General features: G+C 38.3%; 1 protein-coding gene across 1 annotated transcript in view; it reads left to right on the top strand.

The window, feature by feature from the left end:
* Positions 1–21,326, top strand: part of LOC110154017 (plexin-A2-like) — a 171,283-nt gene that overhangs the window by 32,864 nt on the left and 117,093 nt on the right. The window contains exons 6-8 of the mRNA XM_055165940.1: positions 5,378–5,529; positions 16,033–16,150; positions 20,322–20,458. Coding sequence (XP_055021915.1) covers positions 5,378–5,529; positions 16,033–16,150; positions 20,322–20,458 — 407 coding nt within the window. The remainder of the gene's footprint in view (positions 1–5,377; positions 5,530–16,032; positions 16,151–20,321; positions 20,459–21,326) is intronic.

The raw sequence follows: 21,326 nt of genomic DNA on the forward strand, positions 1-21,326 counted from the left end.
TGTCACTGATGGACTTGTAAAAAGCTTAGAGGACCCCCCCACATCTCCCATATCCCGCTTTGTACTGCGATGTTCCCGAAACGGAGCTCCACACCGCCGAAAGAAGAAGAAGCGAAAACCCAAGCAGCCGAATCGAGCGTGAAAACAAGTGTGGACGACTTTAGACTGCGAGGTGGTGGAGATGTGTGGTTTAAGGGCTTTCGTTTTGCTGTTTACAAGTCAACTAGGGAAACAGAAGACACTTGTTTCCTTCTTTTTTTGTTTATTCTTGTTTTAACCAGGAAAGTCACCACTGAGATTTGGAATATCTTCATGAGTATTGGCATTTTGAGCCTTTTGTGCTTGTTTTTTTTTTTTACCGGGAGTGCTCGAGGGAAACAAACACAGGCACAGTGAGAACATGCAAACACCGCTGTCTTCATTTTATTTGGTTTTACGTTTTTTATAATATAAGTAGCAACAAAAGTGACCAAAAAGAGTGACATAGCAATGCTCAAAAGCAGTGGAGAGCAGCAAGGAGCCAGCCTATAATTCAACAATTTTAGTAACAACTACTAGATTAAAAAACTCCACACATAAAAGCCCCATGCCACCCAGGACTTTCTTGCTGTGAGGCCGTTATTTTTATTTTTTAATTTTTTTCTGTTATTCATTTAAACCAAAATTGAAAACTGAAAAAAAATAAAATAAAAAATCGTTATACTCACTTTTCAACAAATTTATTTTTGCGTAATTTTTGTCAGTTTGGACATTTTTGCTGATTAATATGTGTCAAAAATTAAAAGTAAATATTGAAGATAGGATGAAAAAACAATGAATATAAATTAAAAGAAAAAAAAGAGAAAGAAACAAAGACCAAAACAATCTGTGTATCATTCGTTCATTTGTTTTTCAATATAAAACCAAAAATAAGAAAACGATTTTTGTCTCCAAAACCAAAATGAAAAAATGGATAACATTTTTTTTTTTTTTTTTTCAGTTTTTGATTTTGTGTTTAAATGAATAATGGAAAAAGCGTCCGTTTCCCGTTTCTGTGACTTAAACTGCGATGCTGGACGTTTGCACCGCATATGGACTGAACCAGGATTGAACCAGGACTAAACCAGGACCAAACCATTTTCAGTCCTGGTCTGGTCTCAGTCTCAATCCTGTTCTGGTCCCTGTCTCAGTCTGTTCTGGTCCCGGTCTCAGCCCGGTCTTAGTCCCGGTCTTGTCCCAGACGTGTTTTAGTCCTGGTTCAGTCCGTATGTTGCGCAAAAGTCCAGCATCGCAGTTTAAGTCACAGAAACGGGAAATGGCCGTTATCTGTTTTTTCCCATTATTCATTTAAACACAAAATGGAAAACTGAAAAATGGATCATTATCCATTTTTTCATTTTGGTTTAGGAGACAAAAAATGAAGAAAATGTTTCCTTTTTTCTTTTCTTTTCTTATCTTTGGTTTTATTTTGAAAAAGGCATGAACGAGTGATACACAGATTCAAAGCAGTAACATCTCCATAGAGGCAAAGTGACATAGTGTGCTTTTAAGGACGACAATAATTCTTAGAACATTTGTGTTTCTTGCAGTTTCAGAAAACTAAATTAATCTAAACAAAACTGCTCAACAAACAATAATTAGTCACTTTAAAGTAGCAGTACTCTTACAGTTTAGGCTCCTCTACTCACCTCTGCTCACAGGTACTTTTACTGCTTATGTAACCGTCACAAACTCTCTGGACAAAGATACATTTAGCCATTCAGAGTATTTTTGCCTCTTACTCCCCGCGTGCCTGAGCAGTGCTAAAAGATTCATGTATTCTCCAGCCCGGGGCGCCGCGGTGACACACTTACTCTACATCCAGAACAATTAATGTCCACTCACTGTACATTACAAAGCCCATAGGAGCGCTGCGGAGTGGAGAATATACAGTAATGAGTGTGGACAATTTAAAGAGGCACTGTGTAACTTTTCTTGTGGAGGATCGACAACCTACTCGCCTCCATGTAGATGTTATTGCTTTGAATAGAATGTTACGTCGTATGGCATTAAACTTATATATCTACAAGGACAAAAGCAAGTCACATGTCAGATTTGTGGAGAGGCAAGTCTGTTCACAGTCTTGTAGGTAATAAAACACCTATAGGGAGATGGATACATTTAAGGCCATACTGTGGAAAATTCTAGGCAAATAATAAAGTTTTTGTGAAGACCCTTTATCAAACTTGATTACTGTCAGCCCAAACCATGCACAACAGGCCTCGGTCAAATCCTCCAGCTAAGATACTCCTGACCAAGACTAGCTTTAAAGGGACAGTCTGGAATTTGGACGTAAGACCTCATTTCCTAGTGAGCCAGGGTGTTGGAGACGTGTGGAGACAGTTTTTAAAATATTCCATCCAGTTCTTGTATTTGCAGAGGTCGCTGGTGCTAGGCTAGTGCATGTCAATGGCCATAGTTAGCCTGCCACTAAAAACAGTCTTACCCACTCCACAAAACACCCGAATTATTACGTCAGACTGTTGATGTAAATGTTTGTGTTGTGTTGAGTTGTACTTCCTGATAGAAAGCTTTGCAGCGGCGGACTGATATCACCTAGCACCTATGTTACCGGCAAAGTAAAATTCCATTGCTGCTGAGAAAATAGTCCCTCAACATGCGACAATTCATGTGATGCAAGGTTAGTTTTTATTTCAAACATTATTCTATCAACACAGACATTTATGTCGACAGTCTGGTGTAATATAGATTTGCTTTGGGTGTTTTGTGGAGTGAGTAAGATTGTTTTTAGTGACAGGTTAACTGTGGCCATTGACATGCACTAGCCTAGCACCAGCAACCTCTGCAAATACAAGAACTGGATGGAATATTGGAATATTGAAAAGTGTCTCCACACGTCTCCAATATTCTGGTTAACCAGGAAATGAGGTCCTATGTCCAAAATTCCGGACTGCCCCTTGGAGATGGATTCCACTGCTCTTGTCAGGTTGCCAGAGGAGGACATATTTCCCTAAGGGGACAATAAAATGCACCTTAACTTTACCTTAACTCTATTAAAATGTGACAATTTTGTGTGCCTCTAAGACATACACAAAACAAAATCCTCAATGGTTGTCTTGAATAAAGATAAATAAATTGGCCAGTATATCTAATTCAGTAGTATTACTTTCTATTGCTATGGATCTTAAATCTCCAGCACACCCCGATATTTTGTTGAACCAGCTGCCTCCATGTGCATCAAGAATATTGCATAAAACTTTATTTGACCACTTGAGTCCAAAGAGAGTACTGCAAAAATTATACTACACAGCTCTCTTATCCAGTTTGTAGTTACTTAAATGATCTAATTTGTTAATAGGTGAAAGTAAAATGACCAAATTCAGACGTACATAAAGGCCCAAAATATCGGCAGAACTTATCAGTCTGTGGTTTCTCTAGATTTTAAACAATTGGTATCGATCTCTAGTCTTGAATTCCATCTCTAGTCAATAAATAATGCCATTGTATAGATGTTTAAATGTGATATGCGATCAATCTTAAATTAAATTAAAATTGCAGCTGTATTTTCACCAGTTAGTCCAAAGTAGTTGTGGCTCGTAGTCTGTGTATACTATTTTTTACCATTTTCAACCCCCACAAATATCCTTACTGTGTATATATGTGTACTTTAGATCATATGTTTTGCAATTTTCCAACCACCCCTCGTCTCCGCTCAGGGATTCTCAGTTCAGTAAGCAAGCACTCTGAGTTTTTTCCTCTCCGCTTGCTTGCCAGTAATAGCATATTGATTGTTTATATAGCACCAGCAGCAAAGTGGCAGTCATCTTCTCTAGCCCAGTGCCCTCCTCTTCCTCACCGCGGGTAGCCTGTCTCCTCCCTCCTTCCTTGCTCCCTTGCTCTCTTGTCTCCTTGTCTATTCCGTGTCCCCTTTCTCCTCTTGTTGGAAGTGTCTGGACTTTTGCCAGGTCAGTGGGGAGCTGAGCAGAAGGAGCTAGGCCACACCAAGCCAAGGTCGTGCTGGGACGCCATATTGGACTTTATGAGGTGGTCCGCCGTCTGAATTAGCGCGGCCCCTTGTTAGGTTATCTCCAGCGGCAACGGGATTAGGCCGGTGTTAAAAGATAATTTTTCAACAAATACATTTTTTGCATCGTTTTTGTCAATGTGAAATTTTTGCTGATTAAAATGTATAAAAAAATTTTAAGTAAAAAAAACCTTGAATAAAATAGTTGCAAATTAACACAGCAATACAATTTGTTGACATCTATTCAAAAATAGAATGAATCAGTTCCTACTTTGTACCTTTTTTTGGTAAAAGGTCACTATGAATATGTTATTGCTGTTATTATCACATTGTAATTGTAGAGTTTCTGTATATATAGACGTTTCTGCAGTATTTTCTTCTTTCTCCGGGTCCTGGTGAGATGATTGCTTTTGGCACAGTGACTCGCAGCGGCTCTTTGCATGTCGTGGACCAGTTCATGAACAGTGCCTTTAATTGGTTTTACAACTACCTGTGTGTAGCCTGGAGCACACACAGAGACCTCACATCATCACACATTAAATGGAAAATAAAAAGAACTTCTGTCATTTTGTATGTTTCTTTTAGTGACAAGATTATTGGTTAATTGTCAAAGCTAACAATAATCATCATTAGAAACAGAATTAAGTCATTTGAATTCAATCTACATGCCAAAAAGTACAATTCAAGGTGTAAGGTGCTTTTTTATTTACTTAATCTTTCAGAAAAGTTTGATTTCATAAACCAGGTCACATGCACTTTTTACTATTTACTGTTGACCAGAACATATTCTAAACTTTTGATTGATGAAAGTGTCCACCTTTGGCAGATATAACAGCTGAACACACTCGTGGCTCGTTCTTTTTACAATAGAAATTAAATATTCTTCAGAAAGTTCTTCCCAAGTCTGTTGCAGAAGTTCCCATAAATGTGTGGCACTTGTAGGTCGCTTCACTCTTCTGTCCAGTTCATCCAAAACCAGCTCGATGGGGTTTAAGTCTGGAGACTGTGCTGGACACTTCATGTTTTCAAGTTTACTTTCTTGTTCTTTTTTCCTGAGGTAGTGTTGGCAGAGCTTGGACTTGTGTTTTTGTATCTTTTATCTTTTTTTTAACCTCTGTCTGTTCAATACTTACCTTTGTACTTTGTGTATTTCAAGCTCTTCATTGGACCTGCATGACTTGAATTGCAATAAATAACTGGAAAAATCAGGGTCTTCTAAAACTTTGGACTGGTAGTGTACTTGTTTGATAATGAAAATGAAAGAAAATTTTAATAATTTCACTTTTGGTGTCAATAATCGTGAAGAATTGTTAAATTGTGTGCTTTTTTTCTCACAATAATCCCTAAACTAAACACTAAAATTTGATCTTTTAGGTGACCCCGATGGCAGGACCACCAGAGGGCGGTACGCGGGTGACCATCCTAGGCACAAACCTGGGTCTGTCCTTCTCAGACATGGTCAACAATGTGGAGGTGGCTGGAGTCCGCTGCACCCCTGTGGAGGATGGATACATTATTGCAGAACAGTAAGTTATTCTTCTGCTTATAAAGAAATAACTGAACCGTAGTTACTAGAAACATACAAGGAGGCGTAGATGCATATAGGAAAAGCGAAAATGCTTATTTCAGCATCATTTTGTAACCTTACTGGACTGTCTACCACCTGCTTCTCTCCATGGAGATGTTTAATAAGCAGGTAATACCATCTTGATGAATTACATATCGGCAACCCCTATCACAGTATTTCTTTTTTTCCGATGTATTTTAAAGCAATCAAACACCTAGACAGAGATATGTAAGTTTAATGCAATATTATGGGGTGTTCCATGCAAATCAATAACACCTCCATAGAGACGAGAAGCAGATGGCGGACGTCCCACCAACAATGTTACACTTTGCTGGTTATGCATTGAACTCGGATAGTGTTAAAATGATTTTTATTTGTTAATTTTGCTTTGGTTTGTGGATAGTCTGCGCATCAAAATAAAACATCTACTATACATTTTGACAATTAGCTGACTGGGGATTAGTGTAGGTAAATAACAATACCATATTTTTCAGACTGTAAGTCGCTCCGTTTAAGTCGCACCAGCCAAAAAATGCATAATGAAGAAGAAGAAAAAAAAAAAGTCACACTGAACTATATGTCACACTTTTTGGGGGACATTTATTTTATAAAATCAGGGACCAGGAACCAACATTTCATCTTTAAAGGCAAGTATAGTAATAACAATAGAATAGGGAACAACAGGCTGAATAGGCGTTAATATGTTAACGTAACATATTAACAATTATTCAGATAATTATAGCATAAACAACAAAAGATAATTTTACCAAATGCACGATCTCACTCACTAAATCCATTAAATCCATTGAATGCTTCATCCTTGGTGTCACTTCTGAGCAACTTCGCTCAACTTTGGTTGTCATTGAAGTCCAAGCTTTGTCATCCAGTGACTTCCAGGAAAGTTACATGGTGCACCCTTCCAGTTTCTGTGAAGCTGTGTTCTCCGTTCCTGCTTTCCGTCAGTCCCTTACAAGTTTCTCGCTCACTCCAAACTTTCTTTCTGCTGCTCGATTACTGTTTTTGGCTGCATATTTCACTACTTGCATCAGGACAGTGGCTTGTTCTGGAGGAGATATGCGCAAAACACTGGCACACAAGTCTAGAGCGCCCTCTCATGGCTGTCAGTCTGAAAATGTTAATATATAAGTCGCACCGGAGTATAAGTCACAGGACCACTCCATCACCACCACATGAAAGAAAGTGCTACTTACAGTCTGAGAAATGTAGTACTTTTTTTATTTAGGCACATTTAAAACCAAAATTCAACAGTATACAACTTCTATAATGAACTACAAACACCATTATGGAGTCTAAGTTTAACTAACCTCCACTAACTGACCTAATGGAAACCGTCTGGCGCTGCTAGAGCCCGCTGGCCGATCAATAATTGGCTTAATATGTGTCCCGTACATGTTTTGTGTTTCGATTAATGTGGTCTGGAAGAGGTCCAGGCTCCAGACACCGCCCCCCCCCCCCCCCCCCCCCCCCCCCTCCCCAACCCCCTCCAGCCCGCCCCTCTCCCGTAACATCTGTGTGTGTTTACTCCTGTTTACCTTCCTAATTGCCCCACGCTGCGCATACATCACGTTATAGGCCCGTCCCGCTCACCCTGAACTAATGAAACGTGCTCCATACATCACCCCCTCCTCCCTCTCCTCCTCTTCCTCCCCTTCCCCAGCCTCTCTTCATTCATTCTCTTCTCCTCCTCCTTCTCTTCTCCCCCCATACTGTCCCCCCTTTGGCACCACACGCACAAACAAACTGCCCCATGGCTGTTTACCCCCACCAGTGATGTACAACCCACACAGGAGAGGATGGCATGGAAAGATTATAGTACTTAGATGAGTTCTTCTAAATATAGGGTATTTAGGGGTCAGCACTATGGGAATGGGCTATAAACTGTATGAGGAAATGCAATGTACAATACAATAGAAGTCGTGGAAGAAACATAGAAGTCAATTATAAAGATATCTGGAGTCTGTGTATTTGTCTTACTGCATGTATGTCTATGGAATGTTCGGCAGTTACCATGGTGACAGAATGCACACCTTAACAAACACTGCCGACTAAGGCTACTAAGGTTTACACTGAAATGAATCGCTGTATCACTGTATCACCGTATTACTGTATCTGAAACGATTTGCATCCACGCACGTCGTTTCTGTGTAAGTCTTCCCTATCCACACAGCTTTGAGCATATTTGTTTACATCTTACAGAAATTAAACTTAAAACCGCATGGCTAATTTGCATAAACTAACTGCGCTGATGCGGTTGCGCTTCTGTTGGACTAAAGGACACGACTCAGTGGATTATATGTGTTCCTTCTGTGACGTTGAAGATGGTTAATGTTAAAATTTTTAGAGATTATACGTCTGCAGGTCATACACACAGACCGGGGGGGGGGAAACTACGGCCCGGGTGCCATATTGGTTCATTGGTTTAACTGGGTTAATTTCCAGTGTTTTAAAAGTAATTTAAATAAATAGTAAATACCATGGGACTTGAAAGACATATTTTGTTCTAATGCTTTTTAATGATTTTCAATTATGGGATATTTCAATAACATTGGCTTTCTACATATGCTCTAAGTTTTTTTTTTGTTTTTTTTTTCTCTTATGAGGTGGATTACAAAAAAACTCCATCTATCCGCTCCGAGTCTGGCCCTTCCGTCAAATTTTAGAACCCTTTGTGGCCCTCGAGTCAAAGCGTTTTGGCGGTGAATTACTTTGCGGTGCACAGGCCTACGTCAGCGTATCAACGTTTTCAGGCGTCCACACAGCACCGGATCAGATCTGTACTCAGAAGAATTTGTGGGAGCTGGCAGCACCAGATCATTCTGTCTGTGGAGCCGTTTTCCATCAGATTAGTGTGAACGAACACTGCATCCACACCAAAAACGACTCGAATATGTATTAGTGTGGATGGGGCCTAAGTTTTAAGAAATCTGAAAAGCTGAAGAAATACAAAATGGATTTATGCAACACATTTTTAGTTTCATTTGTTTGATGTTTGATTTTCAACTAAAAATGTCAGAGAGAGACTATGTCAGATTGTGGTAAAATGAAGCTCACATTAAAGTCTAACTCGAGCTTCTGACAGAGCAGTGCCTCTAGTTACAATCACGCCCCACATGGAATTTTGATGACATCAGTAAAGCATCAGTTCATACATTTCTTAAAGTTGCACTGTGTAACTTTTTTGTTAGGGGTCCTTCACCTGCTTATTTTTATGGATATGTCATTGCTCTGCTTGGAATGTTACATAGTATGGCATTAAAAAGTAGTTTTATTGCTCAAAAATACCTAGAAAAACAAGGATTCTGACTGTGAGCTGGGTCGCCTCTCCACAGATCTGACCTGTAACTTGGTCTGGTTTGGTCTCAGTTGAAAATAGAAAGGTTTAAGTTACACAGTGCACCTTTAACACACACATCATACCAAAACTGGGACTATTTTGGGACTAAACCTGGAACTAAACCAGGACTAGACCAGGATTAAATCAGGACAGGACCAAAACAAGTTTATATCAGGACTAAACTAGGACTAAACTTAGAATATATTTACAAGTGCAACCCGGGAATCGCTGTATTTCAAAGTGATGAGACATAAATGAGACTTTGACCTCAAAAACTCCCTCTTTACATCATACTGAGCCAAGGACACTGCACTGTACTTGCATCAGTTTCTACTTAGTGCACAGTTATAATTAAAATTCATCATGTGCCGCTCCAGCTGTAAGAGACTATTTGTCAGAGACGCACTGATCTGACAGGGCTTTAATCCAAATGGGAGACAAGTCAAAGAATTCATCTCTATACGTTAAATCAGGTTTATAATGAGATGTTATTATAAGGACGAAACATGAAGTAATGCACAAAAATGAGAAGAAAACTAAATCATATTCAACTTTTACTCAAGTAAGAGGAGAGGTGCGTAGTACTCGCTTACATATCAGAGTACATTTCTTGCATACTCCTACTTGAGTGATATTTTTATCGAAGTAACAGTATTCTTACTTGAGTAAAAGTTTTGGTTCCTCTTCCCACTGTGACTAAAGTGACAAAGCTTTATGTTGAAAATATGAAATGATTTGAACATTTGTGTTTCTTGCAACACCGCTTCAGATATAAGGTTAGTTTTTGGCAAATTTTGTGTCTATACTTTGAAAATATCAGATTCTGTGCGTTATTTAATGCTCTGTTCTTCAAATTACATTAAATTCAAATTATAAATCAGTCCAGATAGTTACTCTTACTTAAGTAGTAGTTTTCCCAATTACTTTTTTACTTTCTTGGGGCACTATTTTCTAGCCTGATTCACTTTATGGAAACCATCTGACCTTGCAGCATTAGGATTCGTTTGCTCGACAGTAGGCGGGTACTTTTTTAAATTTAACCAATCGGTGCTATTTTGTCGTGACATATGTAATGCACCATTAACAGGGCTAAGTGGTATATTAAGCTTTACCCAAATCCCGTAGGAAGAAGGGCAATAACATCTTTCTCCTTGATAAAATTCACCAAACATTCCCTTTGTTTGTGCTTTAAATCCTCGATCTCGGGAATCGTTGCCAACACAAAATGTATGTCTTCGTCTACATCCATCTCGACCGCTTTGTTTACTGTTGTGCTGTACCACAAAAGGGACCCAGACAGGCGCTTGAGTTTGACTTCATGGCTTCACAGCTCTTCGCTGATTGGCCAGTGTGCAGTCTACAACTTCTGGGGTTCTTGCAAATTGTCTAGTGTATTCTGATTCCTGACCTAGTCTTTGGAGAGAAATGAAATTGAGCGGAGGCACTAGGTGGTACCAGCCTGGTTAAATATTTTGTATATCTACTTGAGAAATATTATTTTGAAATAATGTAATTTTTCGTCTACTCATTTAAAGGTCCTATATTACATGAAACTGACTCTTATGACCTTTATGCCATGTTATAATGTTGTTACCTCATCAAAAACATACCTGGAGTTGTGTTTTGTTTCATTCACACATGATTGAGTAATCCGGTAACACTTTATAATAACTACACCTTATTTAACCTTAATAAAGCATGAACAAAGACTTAATTAATAATGAACAAAGACTTAATTGATAATGATTAATGCTTAGTAAATGCTTAATTACTACCTTAATTAGCACTTAACTTGCCTGTGCTGTAAATAGTTACTCATAATTATTTCATAATTAATTGCTCATGAACTAACCATTTGTGTGTGCATTTGTAAATGCATATTTAAATACAAATTTGAGCATTTATGAATGATTAGTAAGCTACGAGAGAATGATTTATTAATGATGCAATGATAACAGATGCCTGAATTAAGTCTTTTTGAGAGCTTTTCTAAAGTGAAGAGTAATTATCCTTTATTAAGCATTTACTAAGCGTGAATCATTATTAATTAAGCCTTTGTTCATTATTTATTAAGTCTTTTGTTCATGCTTTATTAAGGCTAAATAAGGTGTAGTTATTATAAAGTGTTACCAGTAATCCTTTATTATGAGTCTGTCTCCATCTCCAAACCTCAAAATGCTTTGTTTCACCTTGTGATGTCATGAAGCGGTAGTTTTCAAGTTAAGTTAACAGTTACATTTTACCTTTAGTTCAGTACAGATTGGCAATTCCTGGGCTAAACTCATCCAGATGATTCTAGTGAAGGTGCATGGGATTTCAAAACACAGTGGAGCACTTCCTGTATTATCACATGACATCACAAGCTGGTGCAAGTATTTTGAGAGAAGAACGCAGCTTAAATATGCAGGGTTTGTGTTTAGTTAAACATGTGTGAATGAAACAAAACACAACTCCAGGCATGTTTCTGATGAGGAAACATTATATGATTAGAAGTGTTGATTCTGAAAACTATTCCGCAAAGTATAACTTCATTTAAAAAGTTACTCAAGTAAACATAACTATAGCTATAAGTAACTGCCCAGCTCTACTTTTTAGTCTTTTGGGGTCATGTTGTTTATACCCTCATACCTGGTTTGTTTTTCTCTTATAATTCAGTCGGTAGCTTCATGATGACTCGTATTGGCCAAAACACAGTGAAAAGTATACATATTTATACTCCTTTTATGTTGCACTTCAGAGGAGTGTGTGAAGGCCACTACTGCTTTGAAGAAAAAGTTTTTGTATTTTTCCCCTTCTCTCCTACACAGTCAGGAAGTACATTTTTCCTCAGGCTGGTACTACTATCTCGCAGTACTTTCCACCACGGCGATCATTAGTTTTGTATTAAGTTTGCAAAGTTAGCCTCAGGTTTGAAAATAAGAAGTTCCAATCAGCTTTCCATAAATTTCAGTGAGTATAATGCAGGCCTGTGGGCGCGTGGCTCAAACTAGAGATATGAAAAAGAAAAAAATATTGGTGAGTAAATCTCCTTCACCATTCTACAAAGAGTCATTTGTAGTAATAGCTTTTCTTTGTGGGAGAAATGGCCAAGTAACTTTGATGGCATCTTTTCAAACTGCTCTATTCAAAATGATTCTCTCACAGTTGTCCAAAATATTACTTGATTCAAAAGATTTTTACATCTTTTTGTCCATTTCCGTGTATGGTAATCATAATTCTGCCTCGATGTATCTTGCGCTTTCTCTTTTATTTGACAATTTCATTTCAAAAACTGGATGCGAATGTATTTGCGACAGAAGTGAAAGAGAAGTTGCTGCATTTCAGATGACAACACTACTTTCTAAAGGACAATAATTTCATAGCTACAGAGAGAGGGCAGCCAAAATTAATACCGATACTTTCCTGAGGGTGTTCTACTTGTATCTCTATAGGGCGAATTTGCAGAAGTTACCATGGTGACATAATGCACACATGAGGAAACGCTGACAAACATGACAAAAGTAAATACAAATTGGATTTAAACAACACATATTCAGGAGCCTTTGATGAATATGAGCTCTGATGGTCCTTTTTAGGAGTTTGATTTTCAACAAAAAAGGGTTAGAGCAGCTAAACCAAAGAAATTAACTTGTAATTTTATGTGCGAGAAATTAGTTTAACACCACAAATCAGCTCACCGGTTGTAGTTTCAGTTAGGTCTGCGCTTTTCAGGTCAGATTGAGTTAAAATAAAGCTCAGATAAACTAACTTGAGCAGGGGTAGACAATTATTTTTTCCATGGGGCCACATGAGAAACTACATCAGAAAATATTGTGAAGATCCGGGCCAGAATGTTTAACTCAATTCTGCATAATATTAACTGTATTTCTTTATAAAAAGCAATACATAACATTATTTTAACAAGCTGATAAGACTGGTAAGAGTTTATGTTATGACTAAGCAATGAAAAAGTGAGGTTGACTTATAAAAAATGTCATTTAAAAAACAACTCTAAAACTAAAGCAATGCAGTTTTGGTACATGCATGAGGTAAAATGATAAAATATGTTTATTTTGTAATTCCGAAGGTTAAACAGGATGGTCAGAGTCAACCTGTATGTGGCCCAGGAACTGAACAATGCCCACGTGTGAACTTGAGTAACAGAGATTCTAACAGAGTAGTGCTTGAATGTTGATGATCAGCTGCAAAGTATCAAAAGTTAAAATGGAGATTTTCGTTGTAATACAGTGAGCAGTCACAAGTAGAAATGATCAGCTGGCTGAAACCTAAAACACTGACTATTGATCAGTGGCTGTCAAAAATCAGACAAGTTTATACAATGGAACTGTTAACGGCTCAACTACAGCTCAAGGTGCCAACTTTTGGAAAAAAGTGGAGCCCAGTTATTGACTTTTTCAAATAAGACATGTATGCCCTAACATGCTTTATTTTTTATTTTTATTTTTATTCATTTTTGCTATTGTTTTTCCTCTTGTTCTCTTCTAGAAGGGGGAAGAGGGGATTATAAAGTAAATATATAAATTGTGTGAAGGCCCAGTCTCAGGACACTGCTGATGTGAATTGATTTGTGGCAATAAAAGTAAAAAAAAAAAAAAAAAAGAAAGAAATGATCAGCATGAACATTTGTGAATTTACCTCCATCCATCCATTTTCCTCCGCTTATCCGGGGCCGGTTCGTGGGGTCAGCAGTCTAAGCAGGGACTCCCAGACTTCCTTCACCCCAGACACGTCCTCCAGCTCCTCCGGGGTTCAAAACAATTCAAAACAAATGAGTATCTTTGTATTTTTACCTTTCATGGCAAAATACAATATAATCAATAGGAACATCTGTCTCTTGCCCCCTTCGGAGAGTCTGGCATTCATGTTCTATAATTTCATAATCAGATGGAGAGCATGGGTTCATATAATTCTATGGAAGATTCACAGTTTTTATAAGAAATATCCACAATTATGATCCACAAATGTTTAACCTCAACATTATTTGACTGAGACTGACTCCACAGACTTGAAATGTATCTTATGGTTCTCGTTACTTAAGTCGTGTTAACTGACAGCAACCACCCCTTGAATAATGGCATCGTTTTCTGAAGCCAATTGACGGAGACGATGATGTACTTCGTGTCAGTTTTTGTTTCAAGTGGATAGGCCCAGTAATTACAGAGATATTAACCATAATTCATACCTGTCCTCTAGCTCAGTATTAAACTCGGGGCACTCTAATATTGTCATGTCATGTGAACCCAACCTCGAGCTGTGAGTGTTTAGAGTGATCAGAATAGCTTCACTTCCATGGTTAATTGCATTTCCTGGTTCACTTTGATGCTCTCCTGTTTACATTATGCCATCTCTGTAGCCGCGCTGGTGATTAGCAGGGCCGAGTCTGATCAGAGCGGAGAATGTGTAAATATATGTTTGTTTACGAATGACAACATCAAAACACGATCCAGGGATTTCAAGGTGACGAAATATGAACACCGTTTCCGTAGCCATAGTATAACAATTCAAAACAAAGTAGTCTTCTATCTTTAAAATGGTCAAAAGTCCTCAAAATGTCACCTACAGACTAGGAATCTGAAACTCATGAATACACCCACTTATTTTAAAATCAGATGTTGTTACTCATAAATTTTCACTCTTCAAGTAAAAGGAAGAGCATGATAAAATGTGCAAAAATATTCAATAAATAAATTAACTAAGAATTGTTCTCAAAAATGACACGCTTCCTTTGCAAGACCAGCTTGTACTTTAGAGTAACCCGATGCCGTTTAGACCATGGAACACAAAATACAGCCTTGACGCCATCCACCTCTCCACACCTCCATCTCTGTCCTCTTCGCTCCTTCTTCTCATTCTGTCCCTCTCCTCCGATCAATATCCTCCCTCCTTTTATTATGTCATTTGATCTAGTCACCAGCAGGGCGCGCCGACACTCTCGCGGCATGCTATGATAAAACTCAATCGATTCCAATACTGGGATTTCCATTAAAGTTGTAGTACCAGCAGCACTCATGCCAGGAGCTTGTAGGAGGAGGGTCCCATTGAAATACCATCATTAGATGTCTGTTTCTATTGACATGGGAGAGACAGAAGAAGAAGAATACATTTAGAGTTGCAGACAAATCTATACGACGCTTGATGTGTTTAGATTTGTTGAACCGAACTTTACTAAAAACTTGTGAACAAAATGAATATAATATGCGACTTGTAGTTTTCAGTGTAGACCTGGCAATAAATGATGTAATGTTTTAAAGAGGTTTCAGACTCCTCTAGTAGGTGCCAAAAATGTTAGGGTTGGGGTTAGAGATAGAGATACTTTTGGGTTACTATGGTAGCGTCACTATGGTAGCAGTTGCTATGGTAACAGTTGGTATGGTAATGCCACTATATCACTCTTGTAATGCCACTATGATAATGGTCGCTGTGGAAATGATCGCCATGGTAGTGGTCGCTGTGGTAACGGTCACTATGGTAGTGGTTGCTATGGTAATGTTTACTACAGTAACAGGTACTATAGTAATGGTTGCTATGGTAACATCACTATTGTAGCATCACTATATCACTATGGTGACACACCTATGGTAACAAATGCTATGGTAACGGTTGCTTTGATAACAGTTACTATGGTGATGGCTGCTATGATAGTCACTATGGTAGCATCACTATGGTAGCATCACTATATCACTATGGTAACGCTGTGATGGTAATGCCGCTATTGTAACATTTGCTATGGTAACTTCGGTATGGTAACATCGACGTTAGTATGGTAATGCCATATGGTAATTGTTGCTATGGTAACGGTTGCATCTATGACAGTTACAATTTCAAACCACTAAAATTCCTCTAAAATGTATTTTACTTTACTTAGATAAGATTTTGCAGCAGTGCTTGTTACAGTACAAATTTAGCCATGTACTTTTACATATTTTCAGTACTCCTCCAGCACTACTTTTGGGTGCTATTGCAACAATTTTACCTACAGTACTTTATGCAGTAGCTTTTGTATACACACTAAAGTTTTTTGTTTGTTTGTTTGTTTGTTTTGTTTTTCCCAAATGTTCCTTCATTATTTAAACTCCATGTACCTGTTTTTTTTTGTGTTTCCTATAGGATCGTGTGTGAGATGTCTTCCACCCCTCCAGACAGCAGGGCCGGGGCCGTGCAGCTGTGTGTGGGGGACTGTAGGCCAGAGCTGAGGACCCGCTCCTCTCAGCTCTACTCGTTTGTGGTGAGACCTCCTCCACAAACACACTCCCTCTCCATAAATATACACTTAATCCTATTACCAGTCATTTGTTCTTTTCTGGAAAACTAATTGTCTTCGCGCCGCGGGCAAACAATGTCTTCTGACAGTGTAATTAAACAGGGCAGCTCCAGTCTGAGGCGCGCCGCTGATTCTCAACTTCACTTTTGTTCACACTTCACAGCAACTTTTAGAGGCTATTTTTGAAGGATTTCAGATGGGAGTGAGTTTATGTCAGTGAATTAGTGAAATATTAGGATTTTCTGGAAATACTAGTTTGTATGACGCATTACATTTACTTAAGGTGCATTGTATAACTTCTGGTTGAATTTAGTGTGGTTTTATATCTTCTAGCTTCATATTCATTTCAGCACACACATGTTTTCAGTGGTGTATTATAAGGAATAGGTCAGAACATAAGGTGAATGTGATATGAACTTCATAAAGTATAACGTGAGAAAATCCCATTCACAGGTTTAACGCTATGGCAACAGTCCCACGTCAGCGTAGCAAAAATAAGGCATTCAAACCATAGTATTATATCTGCTGAATGAGGAAAGGTCTTCATAAAAAGCGTCAGCTCACGAATATACCAGACAGGATTTTTCATCTATAGCTTTCTAAAAACATCAGAGATACAGTATCTTGGCCGTGTCCTGGTTTGAGCCCAGTTTAGTCCTGATGCAGACCTGGTTTGGTTTTTTTTCAGCCTTGGTTTACTTCTGGTTTAGCTCTGGTTTAGACCTCGTTTAGTTCTGGTTTATTCCTGATGTAGTCCTGGTTTAGACATGGTTTGGCCCTGATTTAGACCTTGTTTAGTTCTGATTTAATCCTGGTGTAGTCCATATTTAGTTCCAGGTTTAGTCCCAGTTTTGATAATGTGTGTGTGTTTAGTCCTGGTTTAGTGCTGGTTTAGTCCTGGTCTAGACCTGGTTTAGTTCCAGGTTTAATCCCAGTTCCGATGAGGTTTATGTGTTTAGTCCTGGTTTAGACCTGCTTTAGACCTGCTTTAGACTTGCTTTGACTTGGTTTAGTTGTGTCTTAGTCCTGGTCTAATTCATTTTTAGTTTCAGGTTTAGTCCCCGTTCTGATGAGGTGTATGTGTTTAGTCTTGGTTTAGACCTGGTTTAGACCTGGTTTAGACATGGTTTCATCTTAGTTTAGTCCTGGTTAGGTCCTGGTTAAGTCGTGATCTAGTTCATATTTAGTTCCAGGTTTAGTCCCACTTTTGATAAGGTATGTGTGCTTATCCCTGGTTTAGACCTGGTTTAGTTCCATTTCAGTCCTGGTTTAGTCCTGGTTTAGAACTGGCTTAGACTTGCTTTAGTCCTGGTTAAGTCCTCGTCTAGTCCATATTTGGTTCCAGGTTTAGTCCTGCTTTTGATGTGACGTGTGCAAACATAGTGAATCAAAGCCTAAATGTTGAACTAGTTGACTAAAATTTTAATTGCTAGCTCATTTGTATCTTAAATAATCACAATAAATCATTAAATTGTGAAATTGAAATAAATTTGCATAAAAAGTGTAACCTTTTTTGTAATTTCATGGTGTTTTCAAAAAGTGGTCAGTAATACTAACAATAATTGGCAGCTGCTGGAATAACATTACCTTCACTTGAGCAAATTAGATTTCTAAATATAGACTTTCATTTAATTACAAATTTTAAAATGCAAATTCACAAATCTCCCAACAACATTTTCAATAAACACAAAAACAGCATTAACAACTGAACAGAGTATAACCAGTCGCTCTATTTTCTTGCGGAATTCAAAGGTTAGAGTATGGGCCCTGCTGAGTACCACTTTAAACTTCTTTGTTATAATATATTGGATTTTAAGTTGGTATAAGATCCAACCTTGAGTATGTACTTGGCATAGCAATAAACTAGCCCCTAATAGAAAAGTCCATTTAAAACCATCTGTATGCAGCTTTTAAAACAGCGGTTGCCTTCATTCCTTGCGTTCGTGGTTGGCTCTGCTCCAGGCTCGATCCTCACAGACAACTTCTCCTCTGTTCACACCGTCCACACCTTCACTAATGCTTCCTACACAATTAACAGCCTCGCTATTTACACTTCTTATGAGTACCTGTTCCAACCTGCATCCTCCAGTCTGTGTCTCATTGTTAGACGTGAGATGCAGTTTTGGAGATTTCTTCATTTTACTGAACTTTGTAAGAGAGAATGCTTCACTAAATGTCACACAATGAGGTTTCCCAGCCTTTTATATTAGCTTACAAAAGTTTTTATGACCTAACATAGGCTTTTTGTAAGTTTAATACTGTTATTATGTGCAACACCTTGGAAACTTTCTTGTTTCTAAAATGTGCTATTCAGATCGGATTTGAGGCTGCAGGTCACAGACGAGCAATACTTTTGTCCTGAGGGTGGTTACTCTCCTCAAACTGCCTTGACACAGAATCTACTGGTCTTTCCTGGCCAGCCCTTCTGTTATATATAGTAGTCCTTTGTTTGAGATATCCTTTTATTCTTGTATTTTAACTGTTCTATGTGGATAAATTGCTCCTTGGGGATAAACACATGTATTGAATTTGTTTACTATAAAATAGCAGCTCAAAATATATAGCTGATGTAGCTTAAGAATGTCTGTTTCCTTTCTAACCAAACAATGCACATTAAGAACAGGTACATTGTTACACATATGGGATTAATTTCATGAAAAAGAGCAACCAAAAATTCAACACAAAAAAGTGTATCTTCAGGAAAGTCAAAAGTCCTAAAAATGGCCCCTGTAACACGAAAAACACAAATAAGTATGCAGGGTGGTAGCCACAGACAATGTCCATATGGATTCCTTAAAGGGGCAGTCAGGAATTTTGGACATTCTTAGTGAGCCACTGTGTTGGAGATGTGTGGAGACACTTTTTTAAATATTCCATCCAGTCCTTGTATTTGCAGAGGTCGCTGGTGCTAGGCTAGTGCATGTGAATGGCCATAGTTAGCCTGCCACTAAAAACAGTCTTACCCACTCCACAAAACACCCGAAGCAAATCTGTTATTACGCTGAACTGACTGTGTGAATGTCTGTGTTGATAGAATAATGTTTGAAATAAATCGGCGCATGTTGAGGGATTATTTTCTCAGCAGCAGTGGAATTTTACTTTGGCGGTAAGGTAGATGCTAGGTGATATCAGTCCACCGCTGCCAAGCTCACTGCTGCTGCTCAGACATAAATCTTTCAAATGCAAGGTTGGTTTTACTTCTGAAATTATTCTATCAACACAAACATTTACATTGATAGTCTGGAGTAATAATAGATGGCCATTGTCATGCACTAGCCTAGCACCAATGACCTCTGCAAATACAAAGACTGGATGGAATATTTCAAAAAGTGTCTCCACACATCTCCAAGACTCTGGCTCACTAGGAAATTAGGTCCTACGTCCAAAATTCTGGACTGTCCCTTTAAAGTAAGACTAAAAGCGAAGAAACCCACTGGACCTTGTAACACAAGTCAAAGTGCAGTTTAAGTAGTTGTACTGTGTCTGTACAGTGTCAGTGCAATATTTCTGTGCATGTGCGTACGAGCTGTAAACATGAAGACGTGTTCAGAGTGTGTGTAAAAAGCCTCTCTCAGACACAGACACTTAGAGACACAAGAGTCTCACAGGGACTGAGAGCGCTGCTGGTTTGATCCTCTTTTCTACTTTTCACTGTCTTCAGCTGACAGCCGCAGTAACTGGGTTTAAGTGGATTCAACCAGAAGCTATTCACTACTTTTTTATGTAACAGACTTTAAAGGAATGCAAGTATGTGGTCTCAGCAGGTACCCCAGCTTAGGTTTGTTACTGAAGGGCAAGTACAAATACATTGAAGTGAGTATAATGGAATGATGTAACATGTAAGTAACATTTAATATACAAATAAAACAATAATAATAACAATTTCAAAAGTTAGTGCACTTTTCAATAATCTAAGACATTACTTTTACTTTAGAGCAAGGATTTAAGAAACAATGGTGCGGTGGATCAAGCATTCACCTAACCAGCCAGCTAGATGATGATGATATGAACCATGTCAGAACCCCATACTTTCGACACTCCAGTCATAGCTAGAGTTAATTGCAACAGGAAGGGCATCTGGTTCTATTGAGTTGTTATCTAATATAGTTAATATGTTCTGTGTATGTGTTTTCAGACCCCCACAGTGACCGGCCTGTCCCCGAGCAGAGGGCCTGAGTCTGGAGGGACCAAAGTAACTATCCTGGGAGAGCACCTGGGGGCTGGCAGCAGTGTCACCGTGCGCTTTGGGAACCAGACCTGCGAGTTCTTCGAGTGAGAAACTTTTACCATCTCTTATTTTGTATAACATAGACTTCACAATACAGATAGTGACTCCAAAACTGCAAATATGTCTCTGTAATTCCTGAATCGTCCAGGTAGATTCCATGTTGCTATAAAGATTGTAAATAGTTTAACTTATTTAGGCCTGGTCTTAGTATAAAGTTGTACCTCTACAAGTGTTTTTATACGCAAAACTTACTCCAGCTTGAGTAAAATTGATATTGAAGTAACAGTACTGTTACTCGTCAAAGTGGTTCCTGTTGTGAGCAAGTCTACAAGTGACAAAAGCTTCATGATAACAATATTAAACATGAACCAGTTGCGTTCTTTTACCACTACTTCACATATGATTTAGTTTAGTTAAATTCTTTTCATCTGTCCTTTGAAATGACAAAAGTTTGCATTATTTCACATGCCAGTTGTATTTACTTCAAATTATAAATCAGATAATACAGCCTGACAGTTACTCTTATTTGAGTACTTGCCCCAAATCTTAAGATAAGGAATTTTTTGAACCACTACAATAATTATGTTCTTCTAACATTAGTTTGAATTAACAGTTCTCCTAAATTAAAGGTGTAACCTTTCTGGTAGAGGGTCCCTCAAATGCTTTACTTCATGCATATGTTATTTCTTTGTCTGAATTGTTTCACAGTATGGTATTAAACTTTTCTGCCTTTCTACCTTCATGGAGACCGAACAAGACAAGTTACAAATCAGATCTGTGGAGTAGAGTGTGGATCGGGCTGAATTTTTCTGTCCAAGCCCAGTCCATGTCTGACAGAGCAGTAATCAACTCTAACTCGAGCCCGACAGGCATTTAGATATTTGTGTCTGAATCCAGCACAATTAAAATCAC

This window comes from Boleophthalmus pectinirostris, unplaced genomic scaffold, assembly GCF_026225935.1.
Source record: "Boleophthalmus pectinirostris isolate CB_2022bp ecotype Guang Dong unplaced genomic scaffold, ASM2622593v1 HiC_scaffold_8, whole genome shotgun sequence".
Lineage (NCBI taxonomy): Eukaryota > Metazoa > Chordata > Actinopteri > Gobiiformes > Gobiidae > Boleophthalmus > Boleophthalmus pectinirostris.